Source organism: Pseudovirgaria hyperparasitica, assembly GCF_010093815.1.
Source record: "Pseudovirgaria hyperparasitica strain CBS 121739 unplaced genomic scaffold EJ05scaffold_15, whole genome shotgun sequence".
Taxonomy (NCBI): domain Eukaryota; kingdom Fungi; phylum Ascomycota; class Dothideomycetes; order Acrospermales; family Acrospermaceae; genus Pseudovirgaria; species Pseudovirgaria hyperparasitica.
Genome location: NW_022985563.1, coordinates 893275 through 910671, shown reverse-complemented (window position 1 = coordinate 910671; position 17397 = coordinate 893275). Strand labels below are relative to the sequence as shown.

General features: G+C 44.9%; 6 protein-coding genes across 6 annotated transcripts; 3 read left to right on the top strand and 3 right to left on the bottom strand.

The window, feature by feature from the left end:
• Positions 1–3591: 3591 nt before the first annotated feature.
• Positions 3592–5813, top strand: EJ05DRAFT_468747 (uncharacterized protein; the record flags this gene model as incomplete). The annotated part of the gene is made up of 5 exons (XM_033742882.1): positions 3592–3772; positions 3831–4077; positions 4172–4688; positions 4745–5236; positions 5405–5813. 5 exons carry the CDS (start codon positions 3592–3594, stop codon positions 5606–5608), a joined length of 1641 nt encoding a protein of 546 aa, XP_033597394.1. The 3' UTR covers positions 5609–5813.
• Positions 5814–5993: 180 nt separating this feature from the next.
• On the bottom strand, positions 5994–7918 carry EJ05DRAFT_540971 (cytochrome P450; the record flags this gene model as incomplete). Its single annotated transcript, XM_033749637.1, has 3 exons — positions 7518–7918; positions 6679–7478; positions 5994–6627 (listed from the first exon to the last, which is right to left on the bottom strand). Exons 1-3 carry the CDS (start codon positions 7749–7751, stop codon positions 5994–5996), a joined length of 1668 nt encoding a protein of 555 aa, XP_033597393.1. The 5' UTR covers positions 7752–7918.
• A 240-nt stretch (positions 7919–8158) lies between these two features.
• On the bottom strand, positions 8159–10540 carry EJ05DRAFT_533127 (cytochrome P450; the record flags this gene model as incomplete). Its single annotated transcript, XM_033749111.1, has 6 exons — positions 8159–8752; positions 8804–9124; positions 9177–9410; positions 9464–9527; positions 9575–10327; positions 10515–10540. 6 exons carry the CDS (start codon positions 10538–10540, stop codon positions 8615–8617), a joined length of 1536 nt encoding a protein of 511 aa, XP_033597392.1. The 3' UTR covers positions 8159–8614.
• Positions 10541–11150: 610 nt separating this feature from the next.
• Positions 11151–12687, top strand: EJ05DRAFT_494378 (uncharacterized protein; the record flags this gene model as incomplete). Its single annotated transcript, XM_033746192.1, has 4 exons — positions 11151–11189; positions 11498–11790; positions 11842–11912; positions 11963–12687. The coding sequence occupies 4 exons, from the start codon at positions 11151–11153 to the stop codon at positions 12685–12687; spliced, it is 1128 nt and encodes a 375-aa protein (XP_033597391.1).
• A 475-nt stretch (positions 12688–13162) lies between these two features.
• EJ05DRAFT_442931 (transferase family protein-like protein) lies at positions 13163–14644 on the bottom strand (the record flags this gene model as incomplete). Its single annotated transcript, XM_033742059.1, has 1 exon — positions 13163–14644. One exon carries the CDS (start codon positions 14642–14644, stop codon positions 13163–13165), a length of 1482 nt encoding a protein of 493 aa, XP_033597390.1.
• A 421-nt stretch (positions 14645–15065) lies between these two features.
• Positions 15066–16777, top strand: EJ05DRAFT_494376 (cytochrome P450; the record flags this gene model as incomplete). The annotated part of the gene is made up of 4 exons (XM_033746191.1): positions 15066–15101; positions 15155–15391; positions 15448–15700; positions 15753–16777. 4 exons carry the CDS (start codon positions 15066–15068, stop codon positions 16775–16777), a joined length of 1551 nt encoding a protein of 516 aa, XP_033597389.1.
• Between the last annotated feature and the right edge of the window lie 620 nt (positions 16778–17397).

The following is a 17397-nucleotide window of genomic DNA, read 5'->3' as shown; positions in this document are numbered from 1 at the left end:
GGCTCTATATACTAACTAACTATACTAAAAGGACCGAATCTTAAAGCTACTACTTTAAGGGTGGAGTATACTACTTATATACGACTACTATATACATATATAATTAACTAGTAGGCACGTACCTAATATATAACTAGATCTACTATATTAGAGAGAAGATCTTATTACTTTTTATATATCTTATATATTATAATAGAAGTAATAGACTACTCTATTATTATATAACTAGATATACTATAATAGAAATATATCTTCTCTAATTATAGAACTAATATATAAATAAAACTCTAGAGAATAAGAGTATATTATAGACTTTAGCTTTATTCTATCTTAAGTATTATTTAATAGAGCTAGAATAGATAGAACTAGTATAGAGATATTATATAATCTTATTTAATCTATATACTTAAGCTATAATCTATATAGATTTATCTTTACTTCTTAAGTTAAATTATAATATATCTTCATTTACTAGTATAGTAATACTTTAGTTATATCTATTATAATAGATATATATACTCTATAGCTAGTTAATATATATATCTTATATCTTATAAGTCTAATAATAGATAGATCTAGTAGTATAGACTAAGTCTATATACTTATATTTCTTATAATTAGTCTAGTTTAAAGAGAGAGTACTATAGAAGACTTAATAATATTAATAGTAGAGGGTTTCCAACGGAAGGGCCGTCGGAAATATAGTCTAGCCATATTAGGAAGGACCCTAGATTTAGCGCCGAGCTAGTACCCCATTAAAGTCTTATATAGTAGAATCTTTAAACTTTAATAGCTCTTTATTAATATAAGGAGAAGAGATATCTTTTAAGTTTCTTAGTATACCTATAGTAGAATTATAAGAAGAGTATTATTCTAAAATTTTATAAGAGTGCAGCTATTATTAATAGGTATATATAGCTTATCTTATATTAGAATTTAAGTAGTCTAAAGAGGTAGCACCCTATTAGAATATAAGTATAAGGTAATCTTTAACTTCGACGGCTCTTTATAAATAGAAGGAGAAGAGGTATCCTTTAAGTTTCTTAGTATACCTATAATAGAATCGAAAGACGAATATTACTCTAAAATTTCGAGAGAGTGCAGCCATTACTAATGGCCGTGTGTGGCTTATCTTATGTAAAAAGTGGTAGTATTCTATGGAAAGTCGACTGTGTGGACCCTGGTTTTAGTGCCGAGCTAGTACCCCATCGAAGTCTCACTTACCAAAATCTTCAAACTTCGACGCCTCTTTATAAATAGAACGAGAGGAGATATCTTTTTACTTTCTTAGTATACCCATAGTAGAATCGAAAGAAGAGTATTATTCTAAAATTTCGAGAGAGTGCAGCCATTATTAATAGCCGGGTGTGGCTTGTTTTACATAGAGGTTCTGGAGGGGTTCTGGTGTTCCTTACTAAACGCCGAGCCCCGATTCTAAGCTAGTACCCCATCAAAACCAGAACTTCAAAAAAGTCATCCTTTTCACCAGCCTATATCTTTACTAATACTAGGCCGTTTAACTTCGTTTTCGAAAGGACATAAGTTTATATATAGATAAGTATTATTACTAAGTTTTGTGATAGTGCAGGCATGGGAAGGGCTGCCTTTCGACTCTGCCTTAGGTGTTCTTTCGATTACTCGTTTTTCATGCCAAGAGTCGTGCATGGCTCCTCTATAGGCCCGTGCCACGTTCTTTCGTATATCGAAAGAACGGCTCCTTCATGATAGTCTTTATAATAGAGTTATTAGAGAAGATATAAATCTTTAAAGAATAAGAGAAAATGTATCTATTACGCGCGTAACACGTGCTAAGGGTTACGTAGAAAAGGTTACGGAGGGATTACTAAGAGTCGCGCTGAAAGTGTTCGATGCATTTGAGCCCGACGGATCGTGGGTCTAATTACCGTGGGGTTGTAGGGGAATCTCCACGCTTAATCATGGCATCGGCCCGTCGTGTACATAGCTAATATACTAGGAAGTAGTTTACTATATATATAAGTAGGTTAACGGCGAAAAACGGTCTAATACTATCCGCACGTTCTATAGAAAGACGATAGTCTTTGGTAAATACGGTGGGCATAATACATATCGATGTATGCTAGGACCATTTTCCTACTTTACTTAGGCCACTCACATTCGTTCCTATCCATTAGGTCATGATCTCGAATCTTTTTAGGTCCTATTTCTATTTAGATAGTTATACTACTCTCTTAAGAGAGCGTAGCCGAGATAGTCGACATAGCATCCACCTTATGTATAAGGACTCTTACGTAGGAAAATTAATTAGATAGAACCTCTTTATTAGAACGGGAGAGTAAGAATTCTAGTAACTATCATAGGTATGGACGCTAAACGTCTAGATTACTACGAGCTATGGAAGTATCTCGTAGGTAAGTGGATCAGTCTATGTGGGCTGACGGGACATTGGCACTAAAACCAGGCATGATACACTTCGGCGCGTATCCTATCCGTATCTAACCGAAAACGAACTTATCCCGAATTCGGTTCCAAACCCCACGGGCTGTTAATTGTAAACCTAATTTTGGCGTAAGTGCCGTGGGGCCGTTCATAGACCAGGCCTAGCTTCGGTCCGACAAGGCCGAAGTGCATCGCATCCGATTACATAACTTGCTCCGGTAGGTCGAATTAAGTGGTTATAATTCTTCACGCCATCAAGATCGCATCCTCGTTCCAGTGCCGAAACAATAGGCAGTCGATAACCCAACAGATCGGGCGAACCCGAGTAAGCTTAAAGTCCTATAGTAACACCACCTTGATTTATCTTATTGATGAAGGCTAAGGAAGACCTTCAACGATGCTTGGAAGTTCGAGACTGTGGGGTCCAATTACGACGAATGATATCATGCTTATCCTGAAACAACGGTAAACTTGAACGGCTGGGGATTCCACAGATCACAAACCATAGCACCCAGCCATGAATCTCATAACTGCAAGTTGCCAATCACACATATTTACCCATGCCATGTATCGGCTAAGTCCTCATTCTATGAAGCCTACAGCTAATCATGCCACAGTCTCGTACCGCTCTAGTTACCTCAATGAGCAGAGTACCTTCATGCGTATCGGCCCCAGCTCTCGCGGCTTGTTATCAACTTTCTCGTCAAACACCACGAGTAACATTTTAGAAGCATCTTCCCTGTGTACTGACTGTAGCGGGCGGGGGCACTATGACCCTGAGCCCTAGCGTGCATAGCAAGCGATGGTCTACCGTAGACACATCCGAAGGCACAAGGCAACACGTAATGACTGGATAAGTCAAAAACTTAATGCAGTGACGAAATAGTCTACATAGAGTCGCAGCAAGCATGTCCTCGTGCAAAGATCAATCAAGTGCATTGTGTTTAGCTAAAGAGTGGTGTGAACGGATTTACGTCGTTGCATTCTTCACTGCCACTACTAATGAAGCATGGTCTGACGTCCTTATACATGACTGGGTTTCTTATAGGCTGTTGATGAAGGCGATCCGAATCGAGGTCCTAACTAACATGCCTCTTTGTCTCATATTAAAGCAATCGAACTTAGCCGTTGTCCATCGACCAAACAACTCAGAGTCCGTTCAACTACCAAGAAATGTCTTTGACACAGAGCCAACACCTATCTTGCGGGCAGTGTAGACGCCGTAAGACAAAATGTGATCGTGTCAGACCAGAGTGTGGTGCATGCCACGAGGCCGGCACGGCTTGTGTATATCACGATAGCAAAAAGCGTGGTCCTAAGAAGGGGCAACTCCAGGCGCTAAGGGACCGGATAGGTAAACTACAAAAACTTCGTCCTTCCAGGAGCGACGGGTAACTGAAACTATTCTGAAGCTTTACTCGAGGGACAACTTGCTAGACGGCCACAGTCGCACGATCTTCCCCAGGGCACGCAAGGCACTTCACCGGATATAAGCTGCGGATCCCTCGGTACAACCGACACTGACACTTCAGGGACCGATATGCTACTATTAGACAATATGTTTAATGACCTCTCACAGGAAGGGCCTATGTGTGCGGAACCGAGTGCAATGCAACTCGAGACATTATTCCTGCCCATACCAATACCCGATTATCAGATGTTGAAGAGTGGCTCGCATCTATCACCACTTATCCTGATGGACTTGTAAGTTGATTCGAAAGTTGCGATCTGGGATCTGATGTCTTCATATTAGAGAACAGCTTTTCTTCGATCGCGTATATCCATCTGCACCAATCATTCATAAGCATCATTATCTATTGTGGGCAAGTCAAAAGGACCCTCCCCCAGCTTGCAACAGCCTTCGACTAGCTATGCGTGCATCCGCTGCCGCTTTCTCCGCACAGTATGAAAGCATTGGCGAGCTCCTTTACCACGAAGCCATTCAATATTTGGAAAGCTTAGATGATTGTGATGATGGGCTGCCATGGCCTACAGAGCAGATTAGAATAGAAAGGATTCAAGCCTGGCTTCTACTCGGAGTATATGAGTGGATGCACAAGGAAGATCGCCAGACTGCATACGCAGTATCCCGGGCACTTCGTCTTGTTCAAAGATCTCGCCTTGGCGAGCTGGATGCCTCTAGCCATTCAGCGCAAGATGACGCACTGAGCCAACTAGAAGAGAAAAGACGTACATTTTGGCTTGCTTTTTGTTTTGATCGCCTTCTACACCAGAAAGACGATATGTCTTGGGCCTTGCATGAAGAAACGGTGAGCCCTGCCCTACGCTGTTGTTGACCGGGAGATAGTTCATCACGCTTGCACAGATACGACTGCGCTTGCCAGTACCAGATCTCTGGTTTCAAAGTTCGGTGCAGATCCAGATGGGTTGTCTAACCGAGCTGATGAGCGATCTGACCACGGTTAACTTATCGCCATTTGCCCAGTGTGTCACGGTGGCAACCTTGTACGGTCGGTGTCTTACCCATCGACGCCTGGTCCATGGAACTCAACCTCAATTCAAGAGAATCAATGATATACGAGCGCGACACGAATGGCTTTCCAACGCTGCTGAGGAGTGTATAAGATGTATCGATGCCCCAGGCACTAAGGAATTGCCAAGCGAAGATCCTATGCAGATCTTCTCCCGTTCGTTTGCGCACTTACTGCCGATCCATCTCGCTGAGACTATAGACAGTGTTCCTGCACAGAGTATGGAAGAACAGGAAGTGAAGGAGAGGGCTTTACGGCGAGCTCATGCAGCAGCAGCGGAAATAGCACAGTGTTCTGCACACCACCAGTGTCCTACCAACTTCAAAGTGAGTAGACTGTCTAGTTCCACTAGAAGACACATTTGACACCCGGTAGCTCTTGAGCTCTATCTACAGTGTTGCTTGACTAGCGTCCTATTATTCTCTTGTGTCTTACTACGTTTTTTATCGACGCGTGTTTAGAGATCCTGGCGCGACAATCTAACACTATTGCAGAGTTCTATGTTTATGCCAGTTACATTGATTTCCGCGGTGCGATATATCCAGGCAAGTCAATACCAGCATGCGATTGAGACTGTGGATAAATCCCAACTCAACCTAGGAATACTATTGGATGCGTTACATGGGCTGAGAAGCATCAATGTCTCAGCCAGGTTGTTCCTCGATTCAATAAAGACAGAAGAGGCCGGGTTGGTCTGATTCCGGCCCACAAGAGAGCATCGTTCGTCCCACTTGGGAACTTTTACAGTCAATTTTGCTTTTGTGCCAGAACGCTGCTGTATAGTCTTGGGAACAGCATATTGTCATGCTAGAAGGCTAGAATACTGCCTATAGTGCCAAAAAGTTTCGGCGTTGCAGGAGATTTGGGACTTCAACGATAGCATTTCGGACAAAAGGTTTACATAATATACTTCAATGTTCCGGAGAAATGGCACATCATATATATGGAAAGCCAAGTTTAAAACTTAAGCCACATTTAGCTACTCTACCAGAGAGAACTATATGCACGATCCGCACGTTCCATCGAAACTGTATAGCATTGAGAAATCGCTGTCCGATATGTCGGACATACTGCGCGAATATGCTACCATGCCTCTACTCTCTTAATGCGAATGTTCAAACCGTTTTTGGGCGCGCTCGAAAGTACGCCAGCCGGAATGATTTTCTCATTAAGATCCGCCATCTCAAACTCGAATCGCCCAACAAGAGACGCCACGAGTGAGCGAATATCAGCCTGGGCATACATGAAGCCAATACACTTGCGCGACCCATGTAAGAAAGGTAAGAATCCCGCGTGGGAGCTTGTTGCCACTCCAGTACGCTTTTCAAGCCTTTCGTTCGGGCGCTTCTCCAGCCAGCGGCCCGGGTTATATTCCCGAGCTGTGGGACCCCAGATCTGAGGGTGGCGATCAAGAACGTATGAAGAGACGAAGACCTTTGTCCCAGCGGGAACATACTGGCCTAGTATCGTTGTGTCATCCTTGGCAATACGATTGGTTGTAGGGTTTGTTGGCATTAGTCGTAGTGCTTCGTTACAAACAGCGTCTAGATATGTAAGGCTTTCAAATGTATCGGCGACGTTGACAACTTCGGTTTGTCCAATGGCACTTGAGTATGGTATCTTTGTTTTCATCTCATCGCGGACCTTTGTTTGCCACTCGGGATATTTCGATAGATAATATATAACCCAAAGGAAGGCAGCTGCAGTTGGCTCGACTCTGTGTGGCGTGGGATTAGGTTCGTATGCGATGTTAGTGAAATTGACTTACGCTGCAATGACAATTCCTAACATGTTGGCTACCAGCTCGTCATCAGTGAAAAATCCTGCTTGAGACATTTGAACAGCTATTCCAGGCAGACTTGCTGAGTACGTCTCTGACTCCACCTCTTTTATGAATGAGCTAATAGCCTTTGTCAAATCCTCGCTTGAGCTTTTGACCCTCTCGCTGATACCACCGGGAATCAAGTTCACAGTCCACCTCGGCAAGAAGGCATTCAAAGCGTAATAGACTCTCATGTCCCAGGTGGTACCCAAAACCGATCCTTGTAGCTTCATGATCTCATATCTACGGGGAGACTTCTCTATCTGCTCCCCAAAGATGGTACGCCTGGTAGTATCAAGTGTATGCTGCCATACAAACTGCTTGATATCAACTGTCCCGCTCTTGCAAGTGTCAAGTTTGGCGGCACGTTCAATTTCATCGGCCATCTTAAGAGCCCTCTCCCACAGAAGTGGGTACAAGACCTTCACCTTCGCAAGACTGAAGAATGCTGTCATGTTCTTCTTCATCTCACGGTGACGAGCACCTTCAGTTGAAAAAAGCAAATCGGTTTTGAACCACCATTCGAGCAACTTTTTCGCCGCTGGCGGCTTGATCCAATCATATGACTTTTGAACAAGTACTTCTTGAGTGGCTTCTGGACTCGTGAGTAGGAGGCATTCGCTTTCCATAAATCCGTGAAACCGAACCAAGCCTTTGTTTGGCACTGTGTCGGACATTTTCAATAATGTTTCACCGCGGGCATCGGCGAATTGGACAGGCCCATAGCCAATGAATGGTAGTGTTCTCTGAGATCACTATCAGCTGCATTAACAAGTTCCACGTACTGTTCTTTTACCCACTTTAGCTGTCGGTAGTGACCTGAGGCGACTGAGAAAGCGGGGATAGATGAAGGTCTTGTAGGAGATCCATACGGATAGGTTGACAGCAACTTGTATCAAGAGAGGGTTCACGGCGCTTCCTGCGTCGTTGCTGCTGTGGTATTTCTTCAGAAACACGCTACCAATTATATTAATCAGTAGTAGCGGAAGAAGCTTGGATAGAAGGGATGGCTTAGCCATATCTATTTTCTGGAGCAGCAACTTAGAAGATGTATTCCTTGGAAATCGGTGCCGTGGTGAGTCTATCGGTGTACGGTGCTCTATCTCATATAGGCCACTCGACGCATAATATATGTGACGGCATAATACGAATTTTCATGTACATGATAGTGCACATCACCAAAATCGAATGAAGCTTCCGCAGCCAAGTATCTTGTGCAAAATTAATGATAATAATATCAGCCAAACCTATAGCGAGGCTCCCCACAACACACGTCCAATCATTAGCTGCCCTTACTATACGCTGCCAATCGGTAGCTAGATGGAACCTAAATAGTAAGAGCTAGAAGTTTCTCCGACAGGGATTATAATTTAGCCGGAGCACTCATGAATCGGTAGAGCTCATTATCTGTATTATTATGGTTTGTGGAAGAAAGACCGAGGTTAGGTCGATGCGCTAGGAACTGCTTGATATCACGTCGTTACTTTATTAACAATAATGTTTCTCCGGCTTACCAAGTAATTAGGACATGTTCGTTAGCCCTAGCAAAGCATTGGCGACATGCTTGCCTTCATATCACGGTAAAGGTGGAAAACTTTAGATGTTTGTGTGATCCAATGGGCTAATAGCTGCTTAATTGGTCTCACATTCATCTGAGGCAGTCGGCTGACAACGATTCTTGATGTCATTGTTCAAGGGCATTATGAGAAACACGATTCTGCATCGAGTAGCTCAAAGTTTGCGACATTCTGCAGTATCGAACATGGACATGAATTGGTACCTATTCACCTAAGTACATGTGCTCTGATCGAGCTTTACGTTCGCAAGGCAAAAAGTAGGCTCAAAACGCAGAGAAAGTGCAACCGTCGCCCCCCTGACTAGTTCATGCTTTCACTCCTAAAGATACGTTCTGATCTTTTGTAATGCGCACATAAAGATTGGGTTCAAGGAACACTCCATAGCTCTTTACATCACAGGGCTTCAACGGGTCGACCAACTGAATGTTAAAGTGACGGAGTAACTAATCGGACACGGTCAGTTCGCAGTAAGATTCATGATCCTGCTAACTTGCCTCGAATATTACTTTGTTCATTTCCATGAAAGCGATTGTCTTGCCGGCGCACATCCATTGTCCATAACCAAACGTAAGCTCCACGTTACGCTCCATCTCTTCACGTTTGGATTTTTCTAGATGAATGAATCGCATGGGGTTATACACCTCGGCATCGTTCCCGAATAGAGTCTTGGAGCGCAACAATGATGACCCGTTGGTGCAAATCGACGTCCCTGCTGGGATGAAGTGGCCATGAAACGTTTCGCCAGAGGATGGAACAACCTTGGGAAAAGTTCCAAGCAAAGGTGGTCGCATTCGAATGCCTTCATAGATGATGGCCTGTACTACCTGTAAGCATACTCTTGGTGTTTCATGTGATAGTTTAAGGTACCTGGAGACAAGGAAGCTTCTTGGCCTCCACCATGGTGATGGGATAGGACACCGACCCTTCGCGACAGGCACGCATGATCTCTTCCTTTACCATATCGTATATCGCTGGGGCAGTAATGGCGTGGACTAAGATCTGGCGCATAGCACATGCCGTACTTTCAGTGCCAGATAGCAGGAGAAAGAGCCCTTCAGACTCGCACTCCTGGCGATTGAACCCTAGCTTGATAAATGTTTCCTGTGACGTCCTTGGTGAATATCAGACTACTTCACGTTACAAACAGATCATACCAGCATGTCACTTTTCTTTCCCTCTCCCAACTCGAATCGGCGATTAACATGTTCGCGAGCAGCACTTGGATGTTAGTCTAGCCGCAGTATACATAGAATCGAACTACTCACCCCATGAGCGCCCCGAAACCCTCTTTGTCTGTGTGTTTTGGACCGAACAGCTTTAGCATTGGGGTCGAGAACAGGGCCCTACGCATCCAAGGGACCTCAGAAACAGTCGACATTTGAGGCCAGAGTCTGCGTACACCTTCAAGAAAGCGATAATGGTCTTGATCGTCTCGGAGATATCCTGTTTCGTGACCAAACCCGAGGTGTGTAATAACATCCATCGTAAAATAGTTCGTAATCACTCCTAGATTGACAAGTGGCGGATTTTGCCCGGGATCAGAAGTCAAATGTCGGTCACACAGTACTTTAATGAGAAGTTTCACCTTGTCGTTAATGATAACATCCAATCCAGGTGTCTCTCTCCCCAAGTAAGCTGGCATAGAACGTTGTTTGGCCTTCTGGTGTGGGATTGGATCAAGAATAGTGAACAAGTTATCGAAGTAGGGGTTGAACCTTCCCGTCAGATACCATTCTGCTCTGCGGTAGGTGCTATTTGTCGATGCAACCTTCTTCAGAATCTCAGGATCATCTGTCATCACCTCATTTGGACCAATGCGGACCAAGGGACCATATTTTTTATGTAGATCGCGATGAACCCAGTATTGCTTTCCACTCCAGGTAATATATCCTAACCAGAGGTACGATAGGCCAGCGAGTCTTGAAGGAGTCGGAATGTGACATAGACGGCGGTAGGACCAGACACCGGAGAAGAGGAGCCAGATTAGAAAGCTAGCTGCGACGATGATCAAGATAAGACTATGACTTCCAGATCTAACCTCCTGCTCAGTGATAGACGGAGAAGAGCCCATGGTTCGAAGGCTGTACGTCGGGTTGAATGTCATGTCTCTTAGCTAGTAGACACTGTCAGATATTCCTCAGACTTCGAATCAGGCACAATCTAGAAAGCATTCATCTCATATCGTCTACTGGTAGACAGGCTTACATCAGATAGAATCCCGCTACCTCCATTTCAATCACCTCATTCGCTGGCTTCCTGTGTAGGCTGAGCCGTATGCAGCTCTCATGTGAGGTGATTTTCTTTCATCCGCCGGGCATTTCAAACACTTTGACTGGCATCGGCAAATCAATTGAACGCCAATATTTGGGTATAAGTGAAGTGCGTACCCTGGAGCCAATCAATTTCAGTCTCTCATGCAGAGTTATCCCGGGACTCATCACGACAATTCACCCGAACCCCCTATTCGGGTCTTTGAGAGTGGGTCACCTAACATGGCTCCATGGCCAGCTTGTAGCGGTTTAGCGTCTTGAGAACACAGCAATCTAAATGTATTATCGACTTGCGAATATCTTTCTAAGTCAAACCCACTTCTTTTCCCAAGGACCCGAATTAAATTTATTAATGGTTGTAAAGTAGTGTGGCTTACTTTCATTCGAAGTAATTATAGTAAAGTTTGAGCGTCCCCTTTAGAATGCCTCCCATAATTAAGGCAAGGCTACTACGGTCTGGTAAAGTTCTCTACCGCACAAATTCACCCTTGCCAATGTGAGAAAATATTGCGCTAATGGTTCATGGGCTTTATTACAGGGACTTGCTTGCAGGAGCCGTAAACTTTTGAAGATGCACGTGGAAGTCGCCTTCTTTGGCTTTACTACAAAGGTTGGAAACAATAACTTACTATGATAATACGTTGTGCAACCCTCTGATTTCCACTCGATATCCAAGATTACACTCAACACGACGATTATAGATAGTGAAAATCATAATCATAGACCTTTCAATGTTTGGAATTGACATTCTCAAACAGGTGGGGGTACTTTGGCAAGCGGTTTGTCATCTTTCAACTAATATAAAGCTCGATAACATTTGCTTATTCATCCACGCAGTATACGTCAAACTTTGTCAGCTCTATCGAGAATCACCAAAGCCCAAATCTTGGACATGAGCCTATACAGAAGCCTGACAAGCTCACTCCAAAGAATAAGTGGTACTATCCCAGCGAGATTGCCAATGACCTGGAGAGTCTCAACATGTCGACTGTTGTCAAACAAGAAGTCTTCGCTTGTGCATGGGAGTATACTCGATGTGTTATTCCGCAATACACAAATTGGAAGCGGTACATCGCATTCATGCGGATCATCATCATGGGTGTTATTGCAGAGTTCAAAGGAAGCCTAGTCGATGTAACAGCAGGAGACAATATTCTAGGATATAATCTTCAAGAAGTTCTCGACGATCTGTTCGCCGGGACGGCAGACTAGTAAGAGCTCCACCCGCTATTAGAGCCATAACTGACTTTTGAACCCAACAGTGAAAATATGTGCCGTGAATATAGGTCGTTCCTGCTGATAACTGCAGACAAGTCGAGCAACCGCCGCAATGGTGTCCTCTTTCGGCGATATGTGAATGCGCTTGCTCGCTCCCCTCGCCAGGGTTCAGAATGAGGGACGCAGACGCCCTGGCCCGATTTACTATAGCCTCCGCACTGGCTTGTAATGATCTTGACAGTGTGAAGTTGTCAGATGGCGAGTACGAGATCCTCACAGAGATTGGAGACACCCTCTATGATGCAGTAGCATTCTTCAAACATCGGAGCGAGGGGGAAACTAACAGCACATTCGCCTATATGCCGTCGGACAAGCGCATAACCGCCTTCCATCAGGCTCGAGAGGTCCTATGGGCCCTTGATGTGGCCCTCTCTAGAAGAGCTGAGTACACACCCGTTCTAAATTTTGTGCGTTTCTTTGGAGGTCCCATCCATATAATGATGAGACGATACAGATTTGTTGAGGAAGAACTCACAATCGGACGCTCTGAAACTCGAGATGTTGTTGATCAAGCCAGGAAGAATCGTAAGCTTTGGTACAGGGTTGACTCTGATGACGAACGGATGAAGGACGAGGATCGTTTTCGTCATCTTGTGTCCACCGGAAGTGAGATATACATGTTTCCTGGGCTTTGTGGCTACCTTGAAAGCGACCAGAACTGCTCCAGCTGTAATTTTCGAGATTACTATGGTGCAGAAGCACATGGTCGGTTTGGAGGTGTTGTGCTTTGTCTGTCCTGTCGGAGCACCTGGTCAGCACATCTGGATACGCTCCATGAAAGAGCTGCGCTCATCTTCCCAGAGCTTAATGAAGTCTTCTCGCAAACTTAGCAGGCACTTCTCACGGTCAATAGCGTTTGCGTTAGAGTATTGACTCGATTGTTGGCTATTCAAGCTATTAGTTTGTGCGCGATATGAAAATTGTGAAATGACCTTCCTACTTCCCTTACTCGAGTCCACTTTCTACAATTCCACCATTGTATACAAACTGCTTTACCTTGGAACTATGAATCTAAAATATGTATCAGATAGAATTTTCGTGAATAGCTAGAGCACTCCGGTCGATGAATTCAATGGTTAGAGACTTGTATTGGTATCTCTTTTTCATGAGACAGTCTCTTCTCATTTCTCCACCTAACCTATGATATGCACACTAAGAATCTGCCTAACTCAATTCCTAACCCTATGCAAATCATGTGTAAAGACTACATAGACTCCATTTACACTGTAGAACGTATCTCAATAATGTCGCACCCCGATGCGCAGAATCAGAGATCTCAACAGAATATATAAGTTAACAGTACCTCTAGAGATCGTCCAGCACCTCAAAAGCACTGAAGGCCGGATCCTGTATTAGACTACAGTATACGTCCCTAGGCAAGCTGACAAATATATTGTAACCATCGGCATATCGTTTCGCAGTAGTCCCAGCATTAGATGACAAGCAGTCTGCCATGATAAACAAGTTCTCGACAGGCAAAGCTGGAGGAGCCATGAACAATGGTCTGCACGAACCAAAGATAGGAGCACTTGAGATAGATCCAACGCCGGACGTGAGCTCCATACGCTCGCTCTTCTCAGTACCCCTCGAGGAGCTGGTGGGACTGTCACGCATACTCGCGTCGTAGACTATACCAAGAAGAGCGTCCTCTGTGTACTTTTCAAGTGTCTCTGTGATGGCTGTTGCAAGCACCGATGGTCTTCTGCGAACGGTGTGGAGATCCTCTCCGCTGTCAAACATGACTGCAACTAAGGGGCTACCTACTAGTCCTTCTGGGAGGCCAAGGGTCCATCGAAGGCTGAGCGATAGATGCAAATCGAGGGAATGACGTCCGCAGTGTAGTCGCGCTTGATTCAGAGCAGCCCAAAGGAAAGCAGTAAAAGCTATCTGATCTGTAACCTGAACATCTGCTGTGGCCTGTACCCCACGCGTAATCCGCTCATAGTCATACTCCGAGACGTGGAATAGATACTGAGTGCTGACTGAGTTTGGTCTTTTCATATTTGGTATAGGCCCATCACGCGAGACTATGATTTCCTTGTTCGGTGCGGATAGAAATCGAAAGTCAGGACGACGAGTAGGCAGATGAGTAGATTTCTCCAGCATCAGAAGTTTTTTGCCATCGCTTGGTATCTTGTCTTCCACAATGCTGGGGCTGAACAGGAGATCAGGCAATTTTGCAGATTGGCACGGCTCTGCTGTAGTAGGGAACATCTGATTATGCACTGATGACCAATACCCTATGAATAATGCGACTGTATATGCATCTGCCAAGGCATGATCCATATCAATAGCGATTGAGAAGCCTCCACATGTGAATTTGGTAAGCTGAATACGGAGTCCTGACGTTTCGGAAAGACATTTAGGAAAGAGTGCCTCAAGTGCTTTATCAGATCGGTCCCACACAAAGCTTGACGCTTGAGCAGAAGGTGGTATGAGCGACTTGATGCGTGCGTTTGTTTTGCACTCGAGCAATTCACCGCCTGGAGTACCAGACCCCCATGTGACCTTCACCCTTCGGAAAGTACGGACTGGCTCGTCGCTTGTTTTGATAGATGTTGGCTCCAGAGTACCAGTCAGATGGGGGACTCTGTCTAGTGCTCTGCTCAGGCTTTTTCGAAGATCGCTGAAGACGTCCAGACCGCTGTACGACTCGAAGAAGTATATAGCCACAATTGTTCTCCAGTAAGCACCCCAGCTATCGATAGCTGGTAGTACTGCTGTCTTTTTCGAAGCATCCTCATGCTCCGAGTAGATGCGATGATGACCAACAAGCTCGGCTTTCATGATTGTGTGATTATACGACGGTCACACACAGAGTCGCGCGGTGAAGATGACAGGTCGTATCGATTTTCTTCTTCCTCATCGGCAACAGCCGCCAAATACTATTCAATTTCAATTTCAACATGGAGGTAGAAGCTGTATTCAGCATCAGGCGACAAATACCATTTGGTGTGACTAGGGCGTCATTTACGGATGCTGGCGCTTCGGACAAATGTTTTGCGGTTTGCCCCAGGCCAAGAGTCGTTTCTACCAAATCATTCGATCCTATTCATGCTCAATGTCATCATGTGATGACTGACCTTAATACAATGCGACATAAATACGATGGTCACTGAAGTGCGCCAAAGTATCCATCACGACAAGTATTCCTTTACTCTATTCGAGGTATGATCACTAGCTCAAACACGTCTACATCGTCGTAACTATGGTTCTAATTCCTCAATCGTTACTTCTATGCGTTGTAAGTACTCTGGAGTGACTCGAGTCCCAGGAAATCAACTGATAAGACTCCAGATTCCATTTGCGATAGTGGTGTTCATCGTGCAGAGACGAGTGTTCCACCCTTTGAGCAAATACCCTGGCCCCTGGCTCAATAGCTTGAGCGAAATCCCGGCAGCAGTTGCACTAGCAGCAGGTCGCCAGCATGCGTACTACAGAAAACTTCACAGCAAGTATGGTGCGATTGTACGAGTGGGCCCGAGTGAGCTCAGTTTTGTGAACTCAGATGCTTGGAAGAATATCTACGACAGAGTGAGTGTTCATATATCTACAATGAGCGTACATTCCAGCCAACTCGTACCTCTTAGGGTGGTAACTCCAACATGGAAAAACATCCAGTTTTCATTGGAGCAGTTCCAAAGGTCCAAGGGAGTGTTGGATTGACGATGGCACCTCTGGCGACTAAGGATCATAGTCGCCATCGCAGAGCTCTAGGACATTCTTTCACGACTGGCGCGCTCTTAAACCAACAAGAAATTATTCTAGGGCAGGTCCAAAAACTCATGCAAGTGATGAAAGATTACGCGGCCAAGGGCGAGCACCCAAACATGCTACATTGGTGTAAGTGGCGATATGTATTCTTTCAATGTTGATTGAAAGCTGATAGCTATAGTCACCTATACCACATTTGATATCATGGGCGAACTTACTTTCGGGGAGACCTTTGGATGCCTCGACAAAAAAGCTGATACTGACTGGTCACTCGCAATTATCAATGTCTTTGTGAGCGGAGCTTGGGAGCAAGCTATAAGACGACTGACTGGAGTGGACACCTACGCTGAGTCTATCTTCAAGAAATTACTTCTTCCAAAGAGCGCAGCACTATGGCGACGCTTGCATTTTGAAAAAGCAAAGGTGGCGACCGAGAAACGTATCAAGGACGGAGATAGAGACCACAAAGATCTAATGTACTTTGTGCTTAAGAGCAAAGAGGCCCGGCAAGACCTTTCAGACATGGAACTGATGATCAATATGGTTTTACTCGTGAGTGCAGGCAGTGAAACAACTGCCAGTACCTTGACGCCGTGGGCCTATTTCATCAATGCAGACCGACATGTCTACAGCCGGGTGGTGGGGGAGATCCGTGGCAAGTTCAAGAGGGTTGAAGACATTCGCTGGGCTAATCTCCAGCCGGACAATCTGCCGTACCTCCACGCAACGATCAATGAGACCTTGAGACTCGTCCCAGCTGCGGCCGTGAGCCAACAGCGAGTAGTTCCGATAGGAGGTGCTGTCATATGTGGCGAGTCTATACCTAAAGGATGCACTGTTGCTGTGCCATCTTTCGCCATTACGCACATGGAGTTCAATTTCGCTCGCCCGAATGAGTTTTGCCCACAGCGCTGGCTTTCACGCGATCATCCTGATTGGGATGACCAGTTTGCAGGAGATAATTTGGCAGCTTCACAGCCATTCTCTGTAGGTCCCCGTGCTTGTATTGGTAAGCAGCTTGCCTATTTCGAACTTTGCTTGATTCTTGCCAACTTTATATGGAATTTCGATTCGGAGCTAGCAGATCCGAAGGAGTCAAATAGATTATGGTCTACCGAGGATGATATGCGGTGCATGAAAAGTTATTTGAGCTGGACAAAGCCGGCTTTACCTTTGAAGCTACGGGAGGTGAAAAGGGATGCTTAGTATCATTTCTTGGCCACATAGTTTGATACTTTTCAGACGCAGAGCCAAATATGCAGCTTCATAGATGACCAGCAAGGACTAGAGCTTTCCAGCTTCAATTGTAGTAGTCTTTTAACTAGCTACAATGCCTATAACATTGTAACTTCTTCTAACCAGTAAAACATATACTGTTCATGGGATAGTCAATGTCCACCCCAACAGTACGTTTAGTGTGACTAAATCTGCAATAAGTCATATATATGGATGCCCAAAATCCTCATACAGGCATGATGCGATTGCGGCATCTCACACTACCAGGGGTTGTCCTACAAGCAGAAGCCTGTACAAATAGCTCTTCTATCGCTCATCCCCATCCCCCAAACCATCGGCCATACTGAACGATATTGCGGTGCATTCATGGCATATCATTATGAAGCTACCTGAACTTGGAGATCAGTGGTAGGCACAACATTTCCCCGGCTCTACAATTACGTTCGGAGCTACCTCCGATAGTATCGCCGGGCCTGAAATCTCTCCACGTGTACAGCATACAGCGCTCCCAACGCTGCAACTGCCGGTGGCTCAGTTTCTCCTCAGGGACCACGTCTTTTTTTGCCGAGGCCAGGCAGAATTAATAACTT